This window comes from Rhipicephalus microplus, chromosome 1 (assembly GCF_043290135.1).
Source record: "Rhipicephalus microplus isolate Deutch F79 chromosome 1, USDA_Rmic, whole genome shotgun sequence".
Taxonomy (NCBI): domain Eukaryota; kingdom Metazoa; phylum Arthropoda; class Arachnida; order Ixodida; family Ixodidae; genus Rhipicephalus; species Rhipicephalus microplus.
In genome coordinates, this window is record NC_134700.1 from 302671844 (window position 1) to 302689401 (window position 17558).

Below are 17558 nucleotides of genomic sequence, written 5' to 3' on the forward strand. Positions count from 1 at the left end.
TGAATTTTTCTTCTTAGTTGCAAGGACTGAATGTTGTGTTGGGCCATTAGGTCACTTGGAGAGTCACTGGTGCGATATTTGGAGAAAATGAATCTTACTGCTTTACGTTGGATCCTTTCTAGCGCATCGATGTTAGTTTTAGTGTAAGGATCCCATACGATAGCTGCATATTCAAGCTTAGGACGCTGCATATTCAAGCTTTGTAAGTCTTGTTAGAGGTTCGGCAATTTTCACGAAATTTTTCACAAACCGCCATAATAAGCACATAAACCCAAAAATCGGTGTACCTCCTTCTTATCTTTTGGCTTGGGAAACAGCCCCACGGCCACAGTCTTCTCCGGGTCCGGGCCAACACCTTGAGCGCTGATTACATGACCGAGGAAACGAAGCTTCTCGAATCCAAACTGGCATTTTTCCGGTTTAATCGTCAAGCCGGCTGACTGGATAGCCTGAAGTACCAAACGTAGTCACTCTACATGCTGTTCAAACGTTGCTGAAAACACCGCAACGTCGTCCAAGTAGACTAAGCACGACTGCCATTTGAGGCCTGAAAGGACGCTGTCCATCATGCGCTGGAATGTTGCAGGCGCACAACACAGGCCGAATGGGAGTGCTTTAAACTCATATAGACCATCCGGGGTTACGAAAGCAGTCTTTTCACGGTCTCTTTTGTCCACTTCAATTTGCCAATAACCGCTTTTTTTAAATCCAATGAAGAGAAATACTTTGCGTGCCGTAGCCGATCCAACGTATCATCAATACGCGGCAAAGGGTAGACATCCCGCTTGGTCACGCTGTTCAGCTTTCTGTAATCAATGCAGAATCTCAGCGTGTTGTCCTTTTTCCTCACAAGGACTACAGGCGACGCCCACAGATTATTGGATGGCTGTATGACATCATCCTCCAGCATCTCTTTCATTTGGCTCTTTATGATCTCACGTTCCTTCGGTGATACTCTGTACGGATTTTGGAGTACCGGTTTTGTAGCTTCATCTGTTATTATTCAGTGTTTAAAACGTGGGTCCGCCGTACTTTTGACGAGATAGAGAAACATCCGGTGAAGTCTCTTAGGAGGTCTTGAATGATTTTCTTCTCGGCTGGGGATAGATTTTGGCTGATCGCAACTCTTGCCATGACATCGGGAGCAGGTTCCGAAGTAGGTGGCCCTGACACCAGACCACATAAGTCCGTCACTGTTTGAAAACCGTGCAGGAAGGCGATAGCAGTGTCCTTTGCAACGTGCTGAATTTCGTTTCCGAAATTCGTGAGCAATACATCGGCACATCCACCACGTAATTGAATAATGCCTCGAGCTACACAAATGCCTTTCTTGAGCAGTAGTTCGACGTTTGCATCCGCTATACCTTCAGAATCAACGAATGCTTCATTTCTTACACCGACTATTACGCTGCATCGTGGCGGCATTGGTAACATCACAATCTATAACACGTAATGCAGTGTATTCTGGCTCATTTGTGTCTATGGCCAGTTTGGTCGAAAAAGAGACACTAGAATTCTGCAGGTCGATTATAGCTCCGTTTGCTAGCAGAAAATCCATTCCGAGTATTAAATCTCTAGAGCATTCCGGAAGTACGACAAAGTCAGCAACGTAAGTAGCGCCTTGAATTCCGATTCGTGCGGTACATCTTCCCACAGGTGTGATGAGATGACCCCCAGCCGTGCATATCTGGGGTCCACTCCAAGGCGTCAGGACTTTCTTTAAATCCTTTGTGGCAGCATAACTGACAACCAAATAATCAGCACCTGTGTCAACTAAACGGTAAATTCACACCCGTCTACGGTAATGCGTAAGTCTGAAGAAATTTTGTCTTTACCTAACCTAGTTGTAGTGTTCCACTCATCGTTGCTGCACTGGGACCTTGACAGAGGATCTTCAGTTGGTCGGACATCAGCGGCCTTGCCTCCATAGGTCGCTGGCTTCAGTTTTCGTGATGGGGACTGCTTGAACGACGGTGTGTTGAGGTTGAAGGTGGAAAAGGTGAACTAAATCGTCGAGGGCTTGGCGATCGATAGCGAGCAGGCTCTGGTGATCTAGGCTGATGCTGGAAATCGGCAGTTGGAAACAGATGGCCGGACGAGTAATCTTCAATTTCAACGGGTCTTTCGCCATTTCGGGGGCATGGCGCGTTTGGAGAAAACCCATGGAGACCAACTCGTCGATATGGGCACATTCTGTACAGGTGTTCAGCTTCGCTGCAGTGAAAACAGAGAGGCGTCCTGTCGGGTGTGCGCCACACGTCACTTTTTCGTGGCCTCGAGTTAGCTGGATAGTTTGAGCCACACGAAGCCGGTCGGTAGCCACTGGGAGCTGCAAACGAAGCAGTATGCACGGCGGGCTGGCGTACAGCATCGGCGTAAGTCGGTACGGGGTGTTCCTGCAATTGCTGTTCAAGTCAAACAGGTTGTGCCTCGGGTACAGCTTGAAGAAGGTAGTCAGAGACGAAACTGCCGTTGCGACTTGTCAGGGCAGCAGCTTCTGGAGCTCTTCCTTCACAATGGATCGCACCATTTCCCTCAATGCTTCGCTGCTGCTTCGCAGGTTTGCTGAGAGGACATCCGCAGGAACACTACTCGTGTCATGATTGTAGTGACGGGAGCGTTGCTGCAATGCCCGCTCTATGGAGGTGGCTTCGTTGCGGAATTCAGCAACTGTACGAGGTTGGTTGCGTACCAAACCGGTAAATAACTCCTGTTTGACACCTCGCATCAAGTGACGCAGCTTTTTCTCTTCGTTCATGTTCGGGTCAGTGCGTTTGAATAGGCGGGACATGTCCTCAATATACATGCCAACGCTTTCGTTCGTGCGCTGGTTTCTGGACTGTAGAGCGTTCTCCGCCTTCTCCCGATGATCGGTGCTGGCATATGTAGCTACTATTTGTTGTCGGAATCCTTCCCATGTCAGTATGAACACTTCGTGGTTTTCATACCACGTTCTCGCTGCATCCTCCAATGCGAAGTACATGCGACGCAGTTTTCTTGCTTTATCCCAGCCGTTGGTTTTCGCAACCCGCTCGAAGTGTTCTAACCAATCCTCCACATCCTCGAACGTGTTGCCGTGGAAGGGCTTAGGCAAGCACGGTGGGGACAGAATAAGTTCCGATGATGTCATCTGGTAAGCCATCGTTTCGTTGTCTGCGGACGCTGCTTGTGTTGCTGGACTACTGAAGAGGGGTGCGAATTCAGGCGGCTCTCCTCGGAGGCGGCGGCTGGAACGTTGGTGTACCGGAGTCAGTTCGCCAGGTTCCAATCATTGAGGATCGGGGCTTCGCTCTCTTGTGCCAAGGGGGCTTCCAATCATACCCAGCACCGTCCACCAGAATGTAACGGGTGCAAGAGAGGAAAAGTCAAAAACTAGTCTATTATGGGTGAACTTGTGCGCTGAAAATTATGTGCGAAAAGATGGAAGAGTCCGCTAGAGCGTTCCAAAACAAAAACTGTTCATCTGCCCACACACCTTCTTTTTCGCAGCTCCAACCTACACTGGCTCGTGCCTGTGAACAAGAGGCATGAGTCGTGCGGCCCCAAGCAAGAGTGCGCACAAGACTGTGGACGCTGATTCTTCATAATGTCGGATATTATAAACAGTCTCTGTGGCAATATTGTTATTTAGTAATTCAAAGTAGCCTTAGAGGGAAGATTAGTTGTTTGTCAGAGAGGTTTTCACAAAGCAAACATGTGCAGTTTTCCTGCAAAAAATTTTAAAAGCGTATAAGAATTTTAAGAAAGTGTGCTTGTCGTTTGTTCACATTGCAACCTGATAATATTGTACTGGGCTTCGCATAGCTTTCATTATGTGCCTCTGGATAAGCATGCACCATTTTGTGTTAATTTTGCTATGAAGTATCTCAGTACAGTAGTTTCAGTGTGGTGTTGCTCATCGTCTCATTAGTGCTGGCACAATTCGTGTGGATTTCTTCGGCAGACATACATGCGCAAGTTGCGAATGGGCTTGGAGGGCGACGTTGGTGAACAGCTTCAATTCGGCGAAGACCTGGATGATAGAATAATAGAAGAGAAAGAAGAACAACCCCCATTTGAAGACCCTTTTTCGTCGCTGCTTGCCGACTCATCCAGCCAACAAGCGCTCCTTGAAGCACCACCGTCAACTCAGCAACCAGAGGTAGACCTCCCTTTTCTTGGAACAAGTCTTTTTCTCTCTATCACTTAGGCTGCTGCAATTAGGTACCTTCAGGAAACCACACTGTATTCTGCGACAACTTTTCTTGAAAGCACTGTAGAAGCTACAGAACCAAAGCGCATGCCTGCTACTGCGCCGAAATATAGTATTAAAGTTTACTTGTTTGTTGAAATACATGCCGCTTTATTTGTTATGGCATTCAGTTGCGGGAAGTTGTAGGTAAAATGCAGTTTCTGTCCATTTTACAAAAATACCTTCCTTTTCTTTCCTTGGCATAGATAGCACACCTGTTTTCCAAAGTAAGCATGGCATCCCTCAGTTTTGTGTTTACTCAAGTGAATTAAATAAGCACATTAAAAAAGAAACTTCATTGCCCTTTCTCTTAAAGTGTCTCATTCTATGAACCTGTCGCCTGCACCTTGAACTCTTGTTCAGTGGTTTTGAGTTAGGTGGGACTTCAGTTGTGGCTGTTATAACGGTGAATCAGCAACCTAATAAAAAGTGTACAACAATATGCAGGTATGTTCGAATAATTGAGTTTCGAATTCAAATCAAACTTGGCCTAATCAAATAATTGGATTTAACTTTCTGTTAGCTAATATAAGTTTTATTAATTCAAGTGAATTAAGTAAGCACATTAAAAAAGAAATTTCACCGAACTGGCAGCCCTGTTTCTTAAAGTGTCTCATTCTATCAGCCTGTCGTCAGCACCTTGACCTCTTGGTCAGTGGTTTCGAGCCAGGTGGGACTTCGGTTGTAGCTGCTATAACGGTAAATCAGCTATCTAATAGGAAGCTGTACAATATGCAGGTGTGTTCGAATATTTGAGTTTAAAATTCAAATTGAACTTGGCCTAATCGAATAACTTGATTCAACTTTCTGTTAGCTAGTATTATAAGTTTTGAGTAATTAGACAGGATGAATAATTAGGTCATTTGAAAGGCCAATGGTGTAACTTGTTTTGGGCAGAGTGGCTAAAACTAATGGTAACATTGTTACAGCAGGCCTTTTATTGAAAATTCCACCGATGTACTTGTTCAAAACTGAGTGAATGTTTATTTCAAAAGAGATTTTGTCCTTTCCACAAGTCATGCCTCCAGCGAAAAAGTCCAGAGAAACAGCCTCAAAAACTGTGGAGCAGCTAGCATAAAAAATTAAGCAGTACACTGAGCTCCGACCATAGTTGTAGGTTCAAGAATAGTTCAAAGAGGGCCTGATCTCAAGAAAAGATAATTCTTTGAAATAGAACACGGATGTGCACTCAATGCAGGTAGTATCGCTTTGTGATATCCTCCCATCTTTGCTAATAACATGCCCAGTGACTACTAGCTTTCAACTGCTGTAAAAGCCTCAACTTCACAGTGAAAGAGTATAAAGCCAGGTCATGTAGAACAGCCTGCATTTCTGCATGACAATTTGTAGTCTTTTGGTGTCATTCACTCACTATGTCATATGCTCGAGGACATAAGCAGATTTTGTTCCCTCTTGGGAGATCATTGGCTAGGGTACCTGACTGCTGACCGAAAGGTGGCGCGTTCGATCCCAGTCATGGCAATTGCATTTCGATGGAGGCGAAACGGTAGAGGCCCGTGTACTGGGGAATGTCAGTGCACGTTGAAGAACACTGGATGGTCAAAATTTTTGGAGCCCTCTGTTACAGTGTTTCTCATAATTGCATCTTGCTTTTGGGACTTGAAAGTACACATATTTTTATTATTGCATAAGCAGATTTGATTTGCTTTTTTGTTCTAAGGGTAAACATATTTAACAGAAATCTGTCTGACTGGGTAAAAATTATACATATAAAACAAACTCTCCAGCCACTTTTCGTCTGGTAGTTCTCAGCCAGTTTTAAATGTTGAAAACTGTAGACTAAAAGGGGCTGGAGAGTTTGTGTTATATACACCATTTTTCAAACGCACTCAAGTGCCGCCATCTTGGACTGATAACATTGCAGTTTAGTATTAGTATCAAATAAACCAACATTGCTACAGTGAACTCACATGCGCGAAAGTGCTTTGCCGGCACATTCAACGTTTCGTGACCACGTTCATTTGATATTGTGACACAGAAAATCTACAAAACGAACGCTTATCAGTCCAAGATGGTGGTGCACATGAGTAGAAAAGAAAATCGTGTATAGCAGTCTTTGTTCTTTCATTGTTTATTGAAATTCTTTGTGTTCAGTATTTTTGGCCACTGCTCTGCATTATTTGATTTGGAAATTTTATTATTCTTGCACCTCCAGTAATATGATCTACTTACTTGCAGTCTGTTTTCTGTCATGGGCCATCCATCTGTAGTAGGCTGAATGCCATCCCATACATTGAACACTCTTTTTTTTTATAAATTGTGATCAGAGGAGAAAGCTGTGCTTGGTTCCTGTGATTAAGTAGGTCAGTGAATCGAAAAAATTTTAGGGATGATGATATCGGTAATATTTTGAAACTGTGTGATTTGGTAGCCTTAGTGTGCATGTCATCTCGCTGTTAATATGTTTACTAGGAAACATTTAGCATGAACATTCAATCAACCTAGATTTCTAATTACCTTTTGCTAAGCTTCGTAATGGTCTTGTTCTATTTTAAATGTCGGGAATGAACTTGGCCCTAGAGAATGTGGTGAATGAAGCTGTTGCTATTCTGATTACTAATATGTAATGGCTGAATTATGCAAGCAGGTAATACAACAGTTTTAAAGGGACACTAAAGTCAGTGATCCTACTTTTGCGCCAAAGTGCGCCAAATCATATTTACCGCGCCAATCTGATAATATTGCCACCTACTTCTAGTAGTGGGTTGTATGCCGAGGCGAAGCCTCACACCACTAAAGAAAGAAGTGCGTGCGTGTCCCTGCTCTGGCGAGCAAGCCCAACCAACGCGCTTGGTAAGAGCCCTGTTGCTCAGACCTCAATAAGCCTTCTCTAGACCCCTGGAGTGACGTGACAATTGGTGGAGGTGCTGCGTAGCCCTTCACGAATGTTTTAGACTCTTCCTGGAAGCCGCGCCACAAACCCAGTGCGAGTCAACACTCCCGTTCATCGAACCAGCCGCAGGATCAGGGGATTACCACCCGAAGTTGATGTTACAGTTCACATTAGTGTGACGAGCACGTCCATTCAAACTACTTGAACTGGTACGGAAAGCCCAACGGCGACTCTGCACACCCACAAAGTCCACAGGTTCCGACACCGTTTCACGGCACCGAGCTTGAAGACGTCGAGGACTGGTTGGTTGACTTCGAGCGCATGGCTGCCTTGAACGAATGGATCGACGCGGCCAAACTACGACGTGTATACTTCTACTTGGAAGACGGAACACGTATGTGGTACCTGAACCACGAGGAACAGATGACGTTGTGGCCCAAATTCTACCGCCGGCTACTGCATACTGACACAAGTGCTGATCGCCATAAACGAGCGGAAGAAGCCATCCAGGCTTGCATCCAGATGCCCAATAAAACTGCCGTGACCTTTGTCGAAGATATGACGCGCATGTTTCGAAGGGCTGATCCGAGAATGACAGAGGAGAAGAATTTGTGTAACCTGATGCAGGGAGTTAAGGAGCAGCTTTTTCGCTGGCCTTGTACGGAGCCCTCCGAAAACAGTGGCCGAGTTTTTGTTTCAGGCAGTCACGATGAAAAAAATGCTTCAGCATCGATCCACCCTGTATGAGCGGCAAGTGAACAACACGTCCACTGCTCAAGTTCTCACGGCTATTGGGAGCAACATCGAGTGTCTTTGCGACCTTATCCACTCTATAGTACTCGAGGAGCTGCAAAAGGCTGGAAGCACCACCACTCCCTACGATGAGTTTCATTGCAAGCATCGTCAAGGACGAGCTGCACCAGGCTTTTCGTGACCATGGAAGCCTGGGTAACACCACACCCACCCCGGCTGACTATTACCGTGCGACCTAAGTGGAAGCATTGAAGCGCCCTGCTTCCTCTTCTCTCCTACGGCACCTCCTACGGTTTCTCTACAGTCGGCGCAGTTGCTCCGATACTACGAGAAGACACGCCAGTCCTGCTCATCTTGCCGAGCAACTAGCACATTACCTCGACGACAGACGCACATCGCCTCTTAAATCTGATGTTTGGCGCACTCCCGATCGTTCACCTCTGTGCTTCCACTGCAGTGTAGTGGACCATTTGTACCGCCAGTGGACATACCGGCACCTCGGGCTGCGGGGCTTTTAAATATATTCAAAACCTCCTGGGTATGGTCAGTGACCCCGGAACATTGAGGACTACCTGGCTCATCAGCGCATGCCACCGCCTTCTGGACAGCAGTCGCGCTCACCGTTGCTGAGGCGCTTTTCATCTCGGCCCCAGCGACATGCTCGCGTGCGGTCCCCCAGTCCCCGTCGGGAAAACAAGCGGCCTTTGGAGGGGAGGTCGCTGGCAGTCGACATGCTGGAGACCTCAGATCGACGCTAACAGGCAAGGGTGTGGATTCGACTGAACGGTATGTGCGGCTTTCTTTGCATATACCGATGCTGATTGACGGCTATGCACTTAGTGCTTTAATGAGTACCGGGGCTGACTATTCGATACTAAGCGGGAAAATGACCATACTACTGAACAAGGTAATCACGCCCTGGCATGGCTCCATGACTCGAACGGCTGGTGGCGACATCGTCTCTGTGCTTGGAACCTGCACGAGTAGAGTTCGGGTCTGCAGTTTTACTTTCGTAGCAAGTTTTCTTGTGCTCAGTGAATGTTCGCGTGACGCCATTCTTGGTGTTGACTTCCTGCAGGAATATAGAGCTGTCACTGATCTTCAAGAGCATCACATCACCTTCTCAGCCGACCGAGCAATCGACAAGGAGAATGACCAACAGCGCGCCGACGTTCTTCGTGTTTCTGCTGAAAGTGTAACGCTCCCTCCAGGAGCCAGTGTTACAGTCGACATCACGTGCTGTGGATTGCGAAATGGTGAAGCGATTGCAGAAAGTAGTTTTGAACACCTGCTGACTCAAGGTGTTCGTGTGGCTAGGAGTATCATACAGCTCCGTGATGGCCGATTTCAACTGCTGGTTACAAATTTTTGTAACGAACACCGACGTCTTTTCCGAGGCACTTTGTTAGCGTTTGCAGATCAATTAGGAACCGTTCCCATCTGCTTCAGGTCGGACGCAGTGCAGGCCGCCGATACATCTCTAAACAATATCGATATAAATTCTGATTTTTCACCAGAAAACCAAGCAGCACTGCAAATACTCTTGCTTGAATTCAAGTCATCCTTCGCTACTTTCTCTAAGGTGCACCAGACTTCGATCACTAGGCACAGAGTCATCATTTATGCCGATCCCCGCCCAGTACACCAGCAGAGTTACCGCATGTCAACGAAGGAACGGAAAGCCATCCGTATGCAAGTTCGAGACATGCTTGAGGACAGCATCATCGAGCCTTCCAACAGCGCGTGGTCCTCTCCAGTGATCCTAGTCAAAAAGAAAGACGGAACGCTACGCTTTTGCATCAATTACCGGAAGCTGAACAGCGTGACTAAAAAAGACATGTACCTGCTGCTATGCATTGACGACTCATTAGACATATTATGCCACGCCCACTATTTTTCTGCTTTGGATTTAAAAAGCGGATTCTGGCAGAGTAAGGTTGACGAGGGAGACTGCGAGAAAACGGCCTTTGTGACCCCCGACGGCCTGTGTGAATGTCGAGTCTTACCTTTTGGTTTGAATTCAGCGCTCGCAACTTTCCAGCGAATGGTGGACACTATGCATACTGGTCTGAAGTGGCAGACTTGTCTCGTATACTTTGATGATGTAGTTGCTTTTTCTGAAACATTCCAGCAACATCTTCACCGCCTCAGGAGTGTGCTAGAGGCTATTCGATCAGCATGTTTTACGCTCAAGTTGGATAAGTGTCACTTTGGTTATGAAAAGTTCAATTTCCTTGGCCATGTAGTGAATGCGAGAGGAGTCCAATCCGATCACGACAAACTGGCCGCTGCAGCTGCGGTTCCGCCTCCTACAGGAGAAAAGGCTGATCGGCGCTTTGTGGTCTTGTGCGCCTACTGTCATCGATTTATTAGAGGGCTTTCGAAGATAGCGTAACCTTTTACCCGCCCTACACGAGACGGTACACCGTTTGTATGGGCTACCGAGCAACAGGCTGCTTTTACCGAACTATGACAGCGGACGCAGTCAGCCCCCGTTTTTGCGCATTTTGACGGTGATGCTGACTCAGAGATGCACACTGACGCCAGTAACATCGGTCTCGACGCAGTGATCGTCCAGCATCAGCACGGCAAAGAACGACTCATAGTCTATGCCATCCGCTCACTGTCCCATACCGAGGTGAATTACACGACCACAGAGAAAGAGTGTCTCGCAGTAGTATAGGCGATCACCAAGTTTCGCCCATATCTCTATGGTCGTCCAATCAAAGTGGTGACAGACCACCATGCCCTCCGCTGGTTGGTGAACATACGTGATCCCTTAGGACGACTGGCCCCGGTGGAGCTTACGTCTACAGGAATTTGATGTGACCATCGTCTATAAGTCTGGATGGAGGCACGAAGATGCTGACGCACTGTCGCGTGCACCATACAATTTAGTCAGTCAGGAAGAAGAGAACGATGATAGTTTCCTGGGCGTCCTTAGCTCATCTAACTTGAGCAGACAGCAGTGAGAGGATGAAGAGATTCGACTGCTCATCTTAGAGGGTCGTAGCGCGGTTATACCTTGCCATCTATCTCGCGTCGTGATGTCTTCCTGCCTACGAGATAATGTCCTGTACAAGAAAAACGGCCATTCTACAAGCCGTGCTTACCTCCTCCTTGTACCGAAGGACATGCATGACGAAGTCCTCTCCGCGTGTCATGGTGAGCCCACATCTGGTCATCTAGGTTATTCGCGAACGCTCGCCAGAGTAAGTGAGACGTACTATTGGCCCGGACTTTTGGCAAGGGTGAAGCGGTACGTTAAAAGCTGTCGTGAATGCCAGCGTTGAAAGTTGCCACCAAGCAAGCCGGCTTGATTACTTCAACCAATTGATCCACCCCACAAGTTATTTGACCAAGTCGGCATGGACATTCTCGGCCCATTCCCTTAACCGACTGATGGCAGCAAATGGTTTATTGTTGCAACTGACTATCCGACACGCTATACTGAGACAGAGGCGATACCACGAGCCATGGCTTCCGAGGTAACGCAGTTCTTCATGTGCCACATTGTTCTGCGCCACAGTGCTCCATCTACAGTGGTAACCGATAGAGGGACAGCATTCACTGTACAGCTTATGGATGAAGTTTTTCGACTAAGTAACACTAGGCATCAAACGACGACTGCTTACCATTCGCAGAGCAACGGGTTCATCGAGCGACTAAATATGACAGCCACAAACATGATCTCCATGTACATCGACGTCCAGCACAAAACATGGGATCGCATTTTGCTTTATGTGACGTTCGCTTACAACAACGCCGTTCAAGAAACAATGCAACTTACACCGTTCCGCCTTCGCTACGGCTGCGAAGCTCAGACAATGCTGGGTGCTAAGCTTCCTTGTGAAGACCCCAATCAATTACCAACTCACGCTGAAGAATTTGCACAGCGTGCCGAGGAAACATGTCAGTTCGCTCGGCTAGACATTGGTTAGCAGCAACAGATCGATGCACGATGTTACAACGTGCGTCACAAAGACTTATCTTACAGTCCAAGAGACCAAGTTTGGGTTTGGACCCCTGTTCGTTGCCATGGCCTCTCCGAAAAGTTGTTAAGCAGATACTTCGGTCCGTATATAGTGTTGCAGCATCCGGAACCACTGCAACTCGACGCAGTGTCCAGAACGACACAGTGTTCCACACACTGCATCGTCAACATGGGTACAACGAAGACTGAGCTCTGACATAGTTCACGTGGTGCGCATGAAGCCTTCTTTTGCGGGTTCCTAAGAGGACACTTTTCCCGTGTTAAAAAAAAAAATTGTGCTGCAGCCATCGCCTCATCATTAATGGTAACATTTGACTATTAGAGCCCTTTTTCATTGTTTAAGCTGGTTTTTTTTTTTTTGCAATAATTTTTCAGCATCAGGGTGATGCTCTTTTTTTTGTGTGTGGAGGAGGAATATTGCCACCTACTTCTAGTAGCGGGTCATATGCCAAGGCGAAGACTCACACCACTAAAAGAAAAAGTGCGCACGCGTCCCCCCTCTGTGGCGAGCAAGCCCGACCGACAAGCTTGGTAAGAGCCCTGTTGCTCAGACCTCAATAAACCTTCTCTAGACCTCTGAAGCGATGTGACAGTATCAACGGAAATTGCGCCAAAATGCGCCAAAGTCTGATTTGGGAGCGTCTATCACCGGCAAAAGCCACGCCGTTGCGTCAATACATGTGCAGCTTGTTCTCTGGGCCACCAAAGTCACAATCACATGCCTATTTTATTACGATGAATAAACAGCAGTTACGCGTGTGTTCTGAAATCCACGATGTTATGTTTGGCGCCGGCGCAACTCTGTTGTGCAAGTCTGCTTAACGGCAAAAAAAAAAAAGTAAAACCCCTTCATTGGGGCCTTTGAGGTATTGTAAATAAATAAATAAATAAATAAAATGCGCTCTCCGAAAGGGCTCCTGATGTCTAGTCCAATCGGTAGTGTAAAGCTGTGGCGGCAATTCAACCCTTCAAACGAGCTGCTGATAGCTCGTTTGAAGGGTTTCACTAATAACTTCACGTGTGCTGCCAGAATATCTGTCATGTCTACTTCTGGACATCGACATATAATTTTCTGTGCCTCACGTTCGCAATAGAACACGTGAATGTTTGGAACGCGTTCGCACTTTTCCTCTAATATAATTTATCCATGGGTCAGCATACAGAAGAGCTGTTTCGTAATTGCTTCCACCAGCAAGTACATCCACGTTTATAATCGCTGTGGCGGTAAAAGCCCCTAAGGTACCCTGCCCTTCTGAACTTGAGGTTGCTATGGTTTGAATTGAAAACTCTCGCAATCTTTGTTTTTAAATATCATTTATAAAAGCATGTCTCCTGGTCATTCCAGATGCAATTCATTTTTAATACGCGCAGCTATAGTGAGGCCATCGGTAGGGGCTCCGGTGTCGGAAGGCCTGTGAAGCGACTACGCCTTGTTACACGCCTGCCTCTCTCGCTTTCCATGGTTAATAGCTGATGGTTAAAAAAAAATGTAACATCAGGACATCGCATCTATTGCGCCGTTTAGAAGGGAGGGGTGCAGGGGAGGCTGCTGCGTCGCTTGAAGTAGCTGGTGCGCGCTATCTCGAGGCATAATGAGACTGCTCGCAAACTTTATGTGGTACTAACCTCTGCTTCGCGTTTAGATAACTGACAGCACAAAAGCTTCGGCAAGTACAGTGATTATTGTCCCTTTAGCCAGCATTCTTTTGAGTTACGCAATATCGGATCTAAAAGATAACATTTGTTAGCTTGACTTACGCTCCTAACAATGAACGCAATACCAGTAAATTGCATCGTTATACCAAATAATAAGTCTTGACGTCATCCATGAGAAGCGCTAGCGGCAGGGTTTCAATTTCCAAGGTCTGTGCACTCGCAAAAACTTGCTGTACACGCGGTGTTCGATATTTTGGGTGACTAGAGACCCCCGAAATATCTCTTGCACGCCGATGCACGTACAGATTGAATCAGACTTGTCTAGAGTGCCCAGCCGGCCGCTCCAGCTGGCGTTTTCTTCAAAAATATGTGTAGGAAGACTCCGTAATGCTACTAAACATGGTCGTACTGCATGTTACACCCTTGAGCTGTAATGTAAGCATCAACGGTAGCTTTTAGCTAAGGTGAGATAGAAGCCGCGGCTAACAACACTGTCAGCAACACCAACTCCACGAGAGAGGACTGGGAGGCGGCCCTGCTCGGCTGTCGGGACCTGAAGGCCAAAAAGGCCCTGGTTCAACAGACGCGGGCGGCGTTGCTTGCCAATAGAGCTCCGGAATAGGGGTCCCACCTAGTACAGTGAGGAGAGGAGGCCAATAAGGCCCCAACCCAATCACCACTTTGTAGCCGTTTAATTATTATTAAATGTTTGACCACCACCACAGGAACACGCTGCGCTTCTTAAGACCAGGGTGATTTATCTGTACAGCATGAAGGGCGCGTACGAATGGACCTCCGAAATGCCATGACGATGGTGTGGCTTCCTTACGATCAAGGTTCATTCGGGCTCTAGAAAGTGAAGCACTTTTCGCACAGTCCGCTCGCATTGAGAGTACAAGGTAGAAGGGTATACCAGCCGTAAATTGCGCATGCACCAGCGATCACACGTGAAAGTTCATAACAACGCCCTCCCCTTCGCGTTTCTAGCTTCTTCCTGTCCTTTGGACATGGGCGGCGCGTTCCCCTCTGCTTGAGTAACAATGGATGGGAGGCCTGGCGTGCGAGGTGATGTTATCGCATCCGCCCTCAGTGCAAAAGAGATAGGTCGGCTCTTCTTATCTCGGCCTTAGCCGGGTTCGTCGCCCCCGCTCAAGCGCTTTTACCCGCGTGTATAATACAATCCACCGGTTGATGTTATCGATTGGGACGTTAAAAACATGATGGATAGTGGCGTTGCCAGGGGGGGGGGGGGGAGGGGGTAATCGGGGACGTGTCCCTCACCTCCAAAATGTGTTTTCGCCCTGGCATCTATAGCCAGTGATGGAAGTGCTGCTCCAGTCGCTCCAAACTGCTCCAAAAGAGAAATGCTGCTCCATGCTGCTTCAAAGTGCAATGTTTGCTAGTAACTACTCCAAATCTGCTCCGAAAGGATGTTGGCAAACTAAACAGAATGAAGTTGAACCAAGGGACCATTCCGTGAACCTAATCGAAACCAAAAGCAAGCTGTATTCACCATCATCCTAGTATGCTACTCAGTGGCGTAAATCCAGAAAAATCTCAAGGGGTGACACATATCGGACCATGGTGTCCAACCTGTATTTTAATATGGGTTATATTTTTATTTATATAGAAATTAAATCGTGCTTTCAAATAAAAAAAATGAGCATGGGTTCCGAGCTCGAGCAGTTGCATTGCGTTGTTTTATCAAGTGTCTTTTTTTTTCATCTTTTTTTCGATTTTCGAAGTTCACACAGCTGAGGGGCATTTAACACAGGTACGCATGAAGATAAAAAGCCTTTTAAAAAGTTGATTACACTATACTTACTTGTTAGCTCAATTATACTACATGTAAAAGCTAAATCTCACGTGGGACACTTGCAAGGGGTGTCCTCCCCTGCCTGAACACCAGATAAGTCCAGACTCTTGACCCCCCACCCATGATTTACCCCAAATATACTACTTGTATACTAGCTGCATACTAGCGTACGGCATGTTTAATAACCAATATAAATATTTTTAGATGCTTAAGTAATGTTTTAGACTGCAGGAGTCGTTAGGAACATGCATCTGCTCTGAAAACACCAATAGCAACCCTGAGCTATAACATTTTTTTCTGCTTTGAAGACACTTAAGGCTGCTCCAAAGCACAATTTCTTCTGCTTCAGAATCTGCTCCAAAAAGCAAAATGTCGCTTCCATCACTGTATAGCACACAATGACCTTTTGCCTGCCTTGCCCCTTTAGATCAAAGTTCGACGCCTCCCCGAATTTTAAGAATTTCTGGTTACACCCCTGGAAATGGCAAAAACCAGTCGAGAATGTTCATATAATGGCTATTCCACTAAAAACAAAATAGCTCTTGCCTTCTGGTCGTGTTAGGAGTATACATAAGGTACCCTTTGAGGTTTCCTTTTTTTTATGCACTGCTTTCTAGAGGACATGGTAGTTGTTTTTTTTTTTCGAGTTTAGACAGAATGCCCTAGCCACATAAAATATCACTGCATACGGAAAATGAAATTTGTTAAATTGTGTAGTTTCATCACAGAGATGAGTTTCGGAGGAGGTTGGCCTTCCGAGACTAGCTGAGTGACATCATATTACGCCCAGCAGTGTAATCAGTTGTGAAGAAAAAGGACCTTTTTTAATTTTTGAAGTCATCTTATGGAAATGCACTTGGGACAGTGTGAATCTATAGTGTTGTACGTCGTAGTGTTTGTCTACCATATCTGCTGATAGCCACATAGATGTATTTATATCATTATTTCATGAAGTACAATTTTATACAACCAATATTATGTTTATTTACTACGGAAATAATCACTGAACAAGTTTTTACAGAATGCTCAACAGCATGACGCCATTATCCTTGCATCATCAACTGCAATAGGGAGCGTTTCTAACATGATTGGCTCCATGAAATTTGCGATGAATCTAAATATTTCTAGCTCTTCACAAGGGCTTCAGAATAATTTTTCATGTCCTTGAATGTAAATACAACTTATCCAGGATTTGAAATTAGCTGCTCCAGATTGCCCCAAAAGGAAAATTTTTCTGCTCCAAAGTACTCCAAATAAAAGATTTTGCTGCTCCAAAGCTCTCTAAATGAAAAGTTTTGCTCGTCTAAGGTGCTCCAAATGAAAAATTTTGCTGCTCCAATCGGAAGACCTCGGTGGCATCGCTGCTAAAGTGAAACAATCACTTAGTTTGGATTGGTAAACTGCACTTTGAGAGCCTTAATGTCATAATTTTCACTATCATAAGTTCTTTATTAGCAAAGAAAATCAAAATGGAAGTTTCATTTTTAAATAGTGCGTCGAAAGCCTACGCGTGACGTCATGAATTTCAAAATTTTAATTTTTGCGACATGGGCTTGCTCAATGAAATTTTCTGAAACTTTGTATGCTAGCTCTACAGCAACCACAGATGATAATATATTGCATTTTTACGAATTAGAAACTACGTAGAATCCAGTACACGCCATCAAAATCTATGACTTCATGGCATTCGGTGCGGAATCCTCGTGTTGGCGTCTTGATCTGCAGTTTCTTTTTGCGTGTTTTCTCACTTACTAAGCCTCATCTCGTGGTAAGAGTGGTGTTTTCAGGACAGTGAAATTGTGCTTCACTAATACACGCAAAAATAATTTTTCTTTTTAGTGTCCCTTTAAGGCACAGCTGCTCACTTGTGCACCCCTGGTAGAGTGTACTAGAACTGTTGTGTGGCATGAACGTGCCTCGCCACCTGATGCCCTCCGCGTTGAGCGTAGTGGTGGCACTCCGGCTGATTTGTACTGACAGTGCAGTGCACCGTGTGCAAGGGCTGCTATGCACGTTAGCTCCCCCGGCGCGCTTTCAATTATATGGACACTCAGCTGGTTGTTGCCGCCATCATTCGCTGTATATGTATGCATATTGTAACGAATGAGACAGACAAGAAACAGCACCCATGCTACAGGCTGGCTGTTCTTTATCTTAACATCGTCTTCCTTCTTGTCCCACTAGCTGAGCTCACGCCAGTGCCTGGGTGTCAAGCTTGCTTCCTTACACTCAGCCACGCTGCAAGTATGTCACT

At 46.1% G+C, this 17558-nt stretch overlaps 1 protein-coding gene across 4 annotated transcripts in view; it reads left to right on the top strand.

The window, feature by feature from the left end:
• The window catches only part of LOC119159480 (protein TIPIN homolog), a 56882-nt gene that overhangs the window by 18825 nt on the left and 20499 nt on the right, over positions 1–17558 (top strand). For all 4 annotated transcript variants that reach the window (XM_037412251.2, XM_075865802.1, XM_037412252.2 and 1 more), the window contains one exon: positions 3944–4141. In XM_037412251.2, the coding sequence (XP_037268148.1) occupies positions 3944–4141 (198 nt within the window). The remainder of the gene's footprint in view (positions 1–3943; positions 4142–17558) is intronic.